The sequence below is a fragment of the Lates calcarifer genome, unplaced genomic scaffold, assembly GCF_001640805.2.
Source record: "Lates calcarifer isolate ASB-BC8 unplaced genomic scaffold, TLL_Latcal_v3 _unitig_1486_quiver_1545, whole genome shotgun sequence".
Classification (NCBI taxonomy): domain Eukaryota; kingdom Metazoa; phylum Chordata; class Actinopteri; family Centropomidae; genus Lates; species Lates calcarifer.
Window position 1 is genome coordinate 1 of NW_026115553.1, and position 10,475 is coordinate 10,475.

Consider the following 10,475-nt stretch of genomic DNA (forward strand, 5'->3'; position numbering starts at 1 on the left):
CTTTTTCTTTCTCAGATTTGAAGCACAAAACTTGACTCCGCTTCCTAACCTTGGTGCCTGCTCTATATAACAGTCCAAACTGATTAAACACTGGTTGGATAGGCTTAGGTACATGTTTAGATAGTAGCGCACACTAAATGTTGGAGTTAGTGGTTGCATTCAATGTCTTTGGCAGAAAACAGGATGAGAAGTACTGTAAATTCAGTGCTGTATTTGAAACTTTGTAGCATTTAGTTTATTTAGTCAGCTTAGAGAAGGACGCTGAACTATCAGTTTACTCTTGAAAAAAAGTAATTTTTTAGATGCTTTGTCTCCCAATAAATGCTTATTTGACTTCTTTCTGTGAGAAAGATATGCTGGAAAAAAGCCATAACCTTATCCATCAAAGCACTGAATCCATGACCACTTATATAAATGACGCCCTGGTGGTGCTGTTACCATGGCTCCTGTTGCTTTCTTTTTTAAGTCCTCTTTTCATCGTTGGAATCCAGGGTAAACCTTTGCTTGCCAGTCTCTCACACTTGAGATGACGGGGTTTACCTCATGTCACTTGCATTTTCGTCAAAGTCTCAATGTACCTGGAAGACAAGACTTGTGGTCTCTAACTCAGTTGTTTTGGAAGAGGCCAAATTTCTGTATTTAGAGCATTTACAACCTTTTGGTAGCAAACGCCAAATGCCAATTTTCCAGTTTATTTCTAGTAGAAACTTGTCCACAAATTACAACTTTCTAGTAAACCATCCTACACATTTTTGAAGTCTATATAAGAGGGTCATAGTTGTGTAGAAATATATCTGTTAAAACTCTCAGTTTAATCCTAGTGGTGGTCCTCAAGGAAACCTACTGAATTCCTCTAGGTGTCCTTTCCCCAGGCTCTGTTTATGTCAGAGGTCTGAATCTCAGGTTATAATTGTTGACATTTCAGGATCTCATGATTGAATTGGATTATCAGCAACATCTTCGGCAGCAGCATCTCAACAGCCAGCAGCTGCAGGCGACAGCCAAGCTCATAATCAGAATGAAATGTCCTGGTTTTTCTAAATCTGGTTAAAGAGGTTAGCGGCCGATTTATTCCACATTCCAGTGCCAACCACATGACGGGCTGATGTGTCAGTATTGACAGTCTCGTGTCCTGGATAGCACTCTCTCTGCTGAGTTTATTTGGGGGGAAAAAAGGCGCAGGACTGAGGACACGTTTCTCTGTAATTCTGGTCCTGACTGAGGTTTATTGTTTATTTCCTATTTTATGAAAGGAGCATTCTCAAACATATTGTGAGCTATTTTGAAATAAGTGTTTAATTTACCTTTTTCTGTATTGATTTTCAGTAACCTGCCTCATACACTAAAATGATCATCAGTATCGCCTGCTATGAGTATCGACAGCCTTGTGCTATCATAGCCCTGTGCTATTCTATATATTATTCTCAGGGATATTTTTATTTGAGGGATAAATGTTCAGTTCCTAACACCCTGTAAAGTTAGATTTATTAGAGCTCATTGCCAGTCTCGTGTGAGCTCTGAAGGTCAGGACAGCTAATGATGTGTTCAGACAGCAAGCAAATTAAATTAGTTATTTCAGATTTGATTTTTAAGGGCGACTCCTCACTTTATAATGTGCAGGTGACTGAATTTGTAGCTGGAGTTGTTTTGTAAGTGTCAGTGCACTGTTTCTATGGTGACACCAACATCAGAAGGAGCTTGTTTAGCTACTATGCTTATGCTTTCCTTGAACTGTTTCAGCTGGATATGTGATTTAAATGACTGCTGTCTGTAATCAGATTTTATAATGGACTGTTGGTGGTTGCTTATTTTACTTGAGTAAAACAAAGTGGTTTCTGCTGCAAAGTGTGAAGGTAGTGCAAGCTCTAAACAGGTGTTCATGTTCTCTGTCTTTTCCAGGGTCTCATTAAAATCAGAGGGGACAAATGCTGGAGAGACCTCACCTGCATGGACTACCACTATGAGGTGTGTATATTATGTCTGTTTATTTAAAGTACACAGTGTGTCTTTCCAGTGCATGGGTTTCTCTGCACTGCGTGTCATGCGATTAAATTAGCCTGTTACAGTACATAATCATTCTCAGTGTTCTACCCTCCACCCATAAACTGATTAAAGTGCAGCTGAGCCTTGCTTTCTGTCTGCTGGAGCTTTTTTAATAATGTCACTCATTGCCAGTCTTACATATAAACTCTGAAGCTCTGAGCTCTTGAACTCAAATTTAAGATTTCACATGAAGACAATAATCTAAGCAGCAGTCCACATCACAAAGATATTCAGTTAACAAAGATACAAAAAAGCAAAACACAAAACGCATTAGGAAACAAATGCCCATGTGTTCATCCATCAGATTCAACATCACATTAACATTTACTTCAGTATGTCATGTCATGTTTCAGGTAAATATAAGTCGAATAATCAGTCTCATTTTAGCTCTGTTTTGATCACCAAGTTTCGGGTAAAATATCTGTCTCTTTAGTGGCCAAATGGTCCACTAAGATCTCTGGCTATATGTCAACTCTTAAGCTCTAGAAATGACACTGATGAGTGGGGAGACTCAACCAAAACAGTCAACAAACAATGAGCTGAAAGTTGCTGAAACACTTCATTCAACTGAGGAGAACAGAAACGTGGGATCATAATTCTCTGTGGCTTTGTCACTTTGAGTGACACCATTCACATTAGACACAGTCATCTGACCCATTTTTAACATACACATCTTCATTAGAGCAGATTTAAAATATACTTTGCTCATGAAAGCGTTTGCATTTTTACTTGGTACCTGATTCTTTGTTCTTGGGAAAAATGCTCTGTTGCACATTAAATTATACATTTGACATTTCCAGATGCAACAGCAGTTAAATATGAGAGCATGGTTAGCATGAACACTGACCAAAAATATAAGAGAAACTCAAATTTTCTCAACATAAAATACCAAGCCTCTGGGAAGTGCATCAACACCACATCAGTGAATTCTGAGAACCCAAGATTTAACCAAAACTATCAAATTACAAGTTCAATTGACACTTGTTGCACTGCAGTGTTGTTGTAAATTATTCTTGAGGCAGCAGAAGTAAAGAAAAAACAAAGATTATTTTCTGAAATACTACTTTTTAAATTTCCCAAAGGCTTCTTTTTATGATGATCTGAACGTCAAAGACTTAGCCAGAAATATAAGAACATTGTGCCTTGGCTTTGTCGACTGACTGATGACAAGACAGCGATGAACTCACATCAGCCTAACCACACCAGGTCAGCACATTACAGTAACCGCTGTCGAGGGTTTCAATAAATCAGCCTCTTACACAGAGCGTGAGGTTGTGCAAGTCCAGTGTTTGCTTTTCCCCCTGTGGGACGTTCAACCGCTCTGACCCACACTGCTCTGTGTTAGCAAGCCGCAGAGGGAGGAGGGCCATCTTCTGTAATTAACATAGACAGGAATACACTGGCTCCTATGGGACCGGATGACTGGAACTGACACATATCAAGAATACAATATAGATACTCACAGTCTTAAGTATAATGGGAATGTCTTACAGACTGTAATACACTGGCTCCTGTGGGACGTGATAGCTAGTGCAGTTTGGGATAGTTCCCATGGTTAGAACAGCTTTTGCATTGCTAATACCATGTAAAATAATAGACCAGTGGTTCTCAAACTTGGGGGTTTGTGAGATGAAAAATGAGTGAAGACAAATGCTATCCACTGTACTATTTTATCATGTCAGTTGCAGGTGAAATTTTTTTTATAGATGCCAAAACACTGCTCAGAGTTTTATAGTATTATAAGGAAGGAAGTTCTGGAAAATGATGTGACATTTGTGATCATTTTATCACAACAATGGCATGGTTAACAGTAGAAATACAGAAAAATATCAAACAGCAGAGGACATTAAAACTAAGGCTAAGTGAGCATAATTCCTTAAGGCAGAGTGACTTACTATAATTATGCAGTGGTAGAGAAAACTCTTGGGTACATGGAGCCTTTCAATGACAATTTACAAAAAAATCTAAATATAATTTAGCAGTTCAGTGATGCTTTGGTTCCAAATTCCAATGGCTAGGAGGAACCAAAGTCATGATTATAATGCCTATACAGTTCATATTTTAAATGAAGCACAAGTCAACCCGCTACAGAGGCAGCATGTGCACTAGATGAACTTTAGCAAGGAGAGTCATCTGTAACATCAGAATGTCAGCAGGATATTTTCACATGTAAATCAGCACCGTGTGGCTTTCAATTTACTGAACCGTGATTTATATATACATATATTGTGTGTGTCAAGAAGGCCTTTCTCATGTTTGTGTATGGGCCCTTTACGGTTTAGATCAACTTATTTTATGTGGTTCTCTGTTGTGTCTTTGTGCATTTCTGTTCTATTTTTGGTGGTTTGGTTTCCTTAATCTCTTCCATAAGGAGAGATCTCATGTTTTTTAAAGGTTGTCCTAAGAAACTTGGTTCTTACAAGAGTAAAGAGTTACTCCAGACTCTCGACATGTTACTCAACAAAATATACTGTCTTTTATGGCTGCTGTGTGTTACCAAACTTGCACAGATACATTGGCAAATATTGCTTATGATTTAATATAAGTAACAGTTTTTTATAACTACCTCTAATGACCTTGTTTAAAGCTGGAGTGTTGAATTTAATCTTTTGGGGGCAAATTCCAAAAGCTAGAAGCTTATTAATGTCTTATGATGGAAACATTAGCAAAAGCTGGCTACTCATATACCTAGCAGATACAAAGCAACATGATCATCACATTCATGTCCTTATTCTTGACAAATATAATTGTAACATCACATAAAAATATCTTTGTGTCTCATTGATTTTCTATGAGAGCCATTGGAGCTCAGTCATATCAAATCAGTCAACAAAAATATGCAAGAATGGTTGAAAACTCCATTGATTTGTAGATTTTGTTGTTGATTGTCAGTGGGATCAGAGGTACCAGCAAAGTTTTTACATTACGGGGAGTCATTTTAGTCAGAGTTCATATCAAATCACTGTGCAACAGTTAAAAAAATGATGAGGCCTTCTTGTATTGTAGCAATTTCTTCTGTCTAGCATGATACCAAGAGGCAGCTGTTGAGTGCCTGAAGATAGGTGGTTTGCTTTAAGGCTAGTGCTAGCTTGACCTCCAGAAGTTGTATGTTATAGCTTTAACTGAACTGTGAATCAAACTCTGAAATGGGAAATGCTTGCAAAGGGAATTCTTCTCTTTACATGGTGACAGGTTTTTAGTGCTGTTTAAAATGTAATTTAATGGAGGGTATCAGAAAATGTGCTGTCACCTGGCATATTACAATATAGGCCTTATTCCATGCTGGGTAGGTTTCCCTGACCTGCTCCATCCCCAGCTGTCAATGGCCTTAGGGGTAATGTAGATTCTCTCTCTCTCTCTCTCTCTCTCTTATACACAGCACTGGAAGCCACTGGCGCCAGGTGAAGTCTTATTAACCCCCTCTGACACACTGCTCTCTTTCAGACCTGCAGAGGAACTGCAGATCTCCTCCTGTCCTGACTCTCAGGGGGCTAAGTCGGTGTGTTTTGGCACAGTTGATGTTTTGTTTGCTTTGGTTTGTTTGTTGTAGTGCAGCTAGTTTGCAGGCCAGGTGGGGTTGTTTGGTTGTCTGAGGTTGCAGGCTCTTTGCCCTTGGATTTCCTGGCATGTTTTGGTTAGCTATAGGTTAAAAAACCCATTTTTTTCTTCCATTAAAAAGAGTATATACCAGCGTGCCAACAGTCTTTTCTTTTTCCTTCCACCTATTTCTGTGCTATATTTATTTTACGCCACCTCACCTGAAACTGTTTGCGTGTTCAACTATTACACGGTTTGCATGCAACCACCTAATGCACACACACTTAATCATACGTACACAAACACTGCACATCTCTGTATGAAACCTCTGAGTGTTTTTTTGTGTGTAGGTGGGTTTTCCTTCATTTGAATAAAGTTCCATCTTAATTTAGACATGGAAATGTTTCCCCTCGAGGTGTGGCACCATAAATTACTCTCCATCCTGGGCTGAGACGAGAGTTTAGTGCCAAAGTAAAGCGGAGAAAACGTCCATCTTGAGCAGCAGAAGGAGTCTATGTTTAGAAAATATTGCAACAAGTACTGGAGCATAGCAGACACTGGACATAATCACATTTTGATTTCTCGTGTTTTTTTGTTCTGTGTAGAAATTCATGAAAAAATCCATTGATTCAAATTCTTGATTATCAGGACAACCCCCACTTTGCAGCAACCATCATTTCAAAGTCTCAGCTTCACCTGTTCTCTGTCACCCCTCTCCCCATTTCTTTCCAGACCCAGCCAGTTCCCAACCCTCTGTCCTACTACATGCACCGTTCCCCATGGTGGTTCCATCGCTTCGAGACATTGTCCAACCACTTCATCGAACTCATTGTCCCATTCTTCACCTTCCTGGGCAGGCGGATGTGCATGGTCAACGGAGCAATCCAGATCCTGTTCCAGGTAAAACAACCTATTCACCAACCCATGGGATTTCTTATTCAAAGCAGAGTGTTCACAAAACGGGATTGTAATGCAGTCAATACTGTAATGTGTGTATGACTTGAGCTTGATTTTTCTATTTCGTATAGAGCCGTCAAAAAGGTTGATTTCAGGGGATGTTTTATCACATTTATCTGTGTTTTATTGCATTACATGTCCTGAGGATGCCTTGTCATGCCGAAGTGAGGCAATATAATCATCCCCTGCTTTGTCTTTTGTGCTGCAGGTGGTTCTGATAGTGAGTGGGAACCTCAGTTTCCTCAACTGGCTGACCATAGTTCCCAGTCTGGCCTGTTTTGACGATGCATCCCTCAGCTTCATGTTTCGCTCCGGAGGAGGAGCCAAGAAGGCAGTGCTGGAGATACAGAACGAAGATGCAGCCGGACGCACCCCCAAACCCACCAAAGGTATTTAGATTCAGAAAGACATAGCAATACACACAGTTTCTTTACCTTTTCTGTCTGTTTCTCTTTCAAAGTTTGGTATTTTATTTTGAAATTAAACTGATACACCGCATGGGTATTATTTACAGTAGAAACCAATGGCCTATGTAGATACAGGGTCTGGTCATACTGGAGATGGAATTATGGGAAGGAAAGGGATTAGCACTTGGACAGCTGAGTAGCTGGGAAAAGTATGACATATGGTTTATTGGAATTTAATGTGATGTCGCCTACATTTTTTTACAGTACAGACTGGTTAAAATGTTATAAAAGAGTGAGAGTGGCCTCTCCCTAATTGGTCTCATTGGACCCATTAGTGTCTTTACTTTATTGTAAGAAGATGTTGAATATAAAACAGGCTTTTACCCTAAGTGTGAGCATGTTTTAATCATTTGAACAGCCCTAGAAAGTCTGTAAAAAGTGTTAGTTGGATTATGCTGATGTCTTTACCATGCATGGGATAAGCAGGCAGACACAGGTAGGAAGGAACTGATGCAGACTCAGCCAACATTTGTCAATACCAGTCGGCCCATGATCTAACAGGCCAAACCTTTTCCACTGAGGAAGTGTTAAAGTGATCACACGCATATAAACACACACAGACTTACACTCTTAGTAGCACTGACTCTGACATGTCACACCCACCACCCAAATGATGAATCCCCTTCTAGGCCAGACACTAACAAATATGTCACCTTGATTTAAGCTCTAATTACAGTTTTCCCTTGGGCCGCTCAGTTTCATTTTGAAATTTGGGAATATACAGCTGTGAGATGCATTATTTTTCTAAAAGTCAACAGAATTTAACAAGTAAACAAACGATGTAGCAGCTCCTTCAGGCTAAAAGGGAGCAATGACGTGCATCCCTGCAGTTTCATCAAATTTGGCTCAGGGTGTTGTAGATAGAGTATAATGGATGGATAGGCAGACTGGAGCTGATCCATGAAGCACAAATGGAATCCAGTTTCCTTACTGTGTTCATGTCGTTCTGTTGTTTTTCTTGTGTGTGTCAGGTATGTTGATTCGTCGGGTGGTGAACATTTCTCTGGGCATTCTGATTGGCTTCCTCAGCATTCCTGTGGTGATGAACCTGATTAGCTCCAGGCAGGTGATGAACACCTCCTTTGACCCGCTGCGCATCGTCAACACCTACGGGGCCTTTGGCAGGTACAATACCGAAACTATTTAATTGAATGTTTTTTAAAGGATGTTTTAAAATGAACTGCACCACGAGTACAATAAAGGAGAAAGAAGTTTTGTTTGTGACATCTTTCCAGGAAAAGAAGTCCTGGCTGTAACTATTTAATCTTGTTTTCCAAAATTTTGGACCCGCCTTAATGACGGCCCCTCTCCCTTCCTCATCCAGCATCACTAAGGAGCGTACCGAGGTGATTTTCCAGGGCACACTGAATCCTGATCCCAAGGACCCTGAGGCAGTCTGGGAGGAGTACCAGTTCCAGTGTAAGCCAGGGGACATTTACAGGCGACCGTGCCTCATATCGCCGTACCACTACCGGCTGGACTGGCTCATGTGGTTTGCTGCCTTCCAGGTACATGCTTATAGTTTTTGTGATAATTGAGTTAATTGTTTTTCCACCAGAGTTTAATCAGTGGAAAGGCTTCAGCATGCTGTATTCACCTACAGTGTCTGGACACTAGGGGGCAGTAGTTCCATGATTTACTCAGACTTCGTCTCGGTATAACCTGACGCTGGGTGTGACCCGTCTCTAATCTCCCTCTCTTTTCTGTGCAGACCTACGAGCAGAGTGAGTGGGTGATCCACATAGCAGGACGTCTGCTCTCCAACGACAGCACAGTCCTCTCCCTGCTCGACCACAACCCCTTCCAAGGCAGAGACCCCCCCAGGTAACCACAGAGAACGCAGTAACGTTCAGAGCAGTGTGTCTTTCCTTCTGAACACAGCGTGATCTTTATCCTCCACTTTGACTTAAGAGCTTTTATTGCAGTTTGCACCTGTTATTTCTGTTATTTCCTGTAGTAGCACATACTTTTCCTATTAATTATCAATCTGTCATTTTACATAGGCACATATGCTCATGAGTAATTATTGTCTGTCCTGTAGTGCCCTCTGGTGAAGCACAGAGTATATAATGTTTTTCTCTTGCTAAAAAGAAATCTGAACACAAAGAGGGTTAGGGAAGGTATTTGGATACAAGAAGCTGGGGTTTTAAAAGTCTTCTTTTCCTGGGACTTCACCCCCCTGTGTCCTCCTCCCTCTCAGGTGGGTGCGAGGAGAACATTTCAGGTACAAGTTCAGTCCGCCGGGCAGTGCCAGCGCAGCGCAGGGGAAGTGGTGGCTGAGAAAACGCATCGGAGCCTACTTCCCTCCTGTGGACCTGGAAGGACTCAGGGGCTACTTCCAGTCCAGGAACTGGCCCCACCCACATATACCACCAAACAGGAGCTAAAGACAAGACCTGAGACAACAGCACCTAAAGGTGATCACTGAGGACTACAGTTCGATAGAAGTTAGTCTCAGTGTGATACTGCCGGAGCTGAATAAATGTTACAAGGAGGGACCGAGGGTCCGATTTTTGGGTTTCATGAAGAACTGCTTAATAAAACCGTTACTGAAATCAAACATCAAGTGTATCATCAAACAATGTAATGATTTCTCAGGATGTCATTTAGGGATCTGTCTTCAGTGATCACAAATAAGGTGCTTAATTAGTTGTATTTTATAAAATACATGAATGCTGAATTTCAGTATCAAAACAGGGTGTGTACTATCAGGGTGTAGACACACTGATCCGTTGTGTTTGTTGGAATATTCTGGATAGGCTGAACATTTTGAGGCTGTTCCAGTGTCACCTAACATGTGACTAGCTTAGCTGCAGGTTCAGAGCAGGTTCAGCTAAAGTAACTTGCTGGGGTGTAAAGCACAGCTGTGTGATAACTGAGATGTGTCAGAATGCACACAGATTGCACAGGGAAAATGAAAGACAAGCAGCAAGTTGATATTTCCTGACACAAGGCACAATGCTTTCTCCTCACTGGCTAATACAGTACATTCTCTCTCATTTGACTGATGCTGACACACCTACACACACACATACACGCATACTCATACACAAACCACCCACTCCCAGAACAAAAATTTGGAGTGATCAGATGCTGTCTTCAGAGTAGATGTGAAGATTGATAATCAACTAAGAATGTTTTAGACAGAGAGTGGGTTTATCACATGATTTGTCAGTTATACAAGATTTGAAGTTTTATTGCCACGGAGATAGACGCAAGAGGACACTAAGAGGTAAGAAACCCGGAGCAATCCACAACTGAAAATCTGCCTTGTTAGTCATGTGGTTTTTGACTGCATTTGCCTTGTTGTGAAAATTGTTCTGTTAATATTAAATGAGTACTGTTACTGTGTAGGTAAATGCCAACTGTAACATGCCAACATATATTTCACTAAAACTGATATGACTTTGTAATGTCCCCCTCAGATACTCGGGCAAGCTAAACAGTCCAATCACATTAAAGCTCAGTTAA

The 10,475-nt window shown here is 40.8% G+C and overlaps 1 protein-coding gene across 1 annotated transcript; it reads left to right on the forward strand.

Moving 5' to 3' along the window:
• Positions 1-1,899: 1,899 nt before the first annotated feature.
• Positions 1,900-9,564, forward strand: LOC108889211 (lipase maturation factor 1; the record flags this gene model as incomplete). Its single annotated transcript, XM_018685573.1, has 7 exons — positions 1,900-1,965; positions 6,313-6,480; positions 6,746-6,926; positions 7,976-8,129; positions 8,329-8,512; positions 8,716-8,828; positions 9,205-9,564. Coding segments are annotated over 7 exons (1,053 nt in total), but the record flags the coding sequence as incomplete, so codon positions are not given.
• Positions 9,565-10,475: the final 911 nt, after the last annotated feature.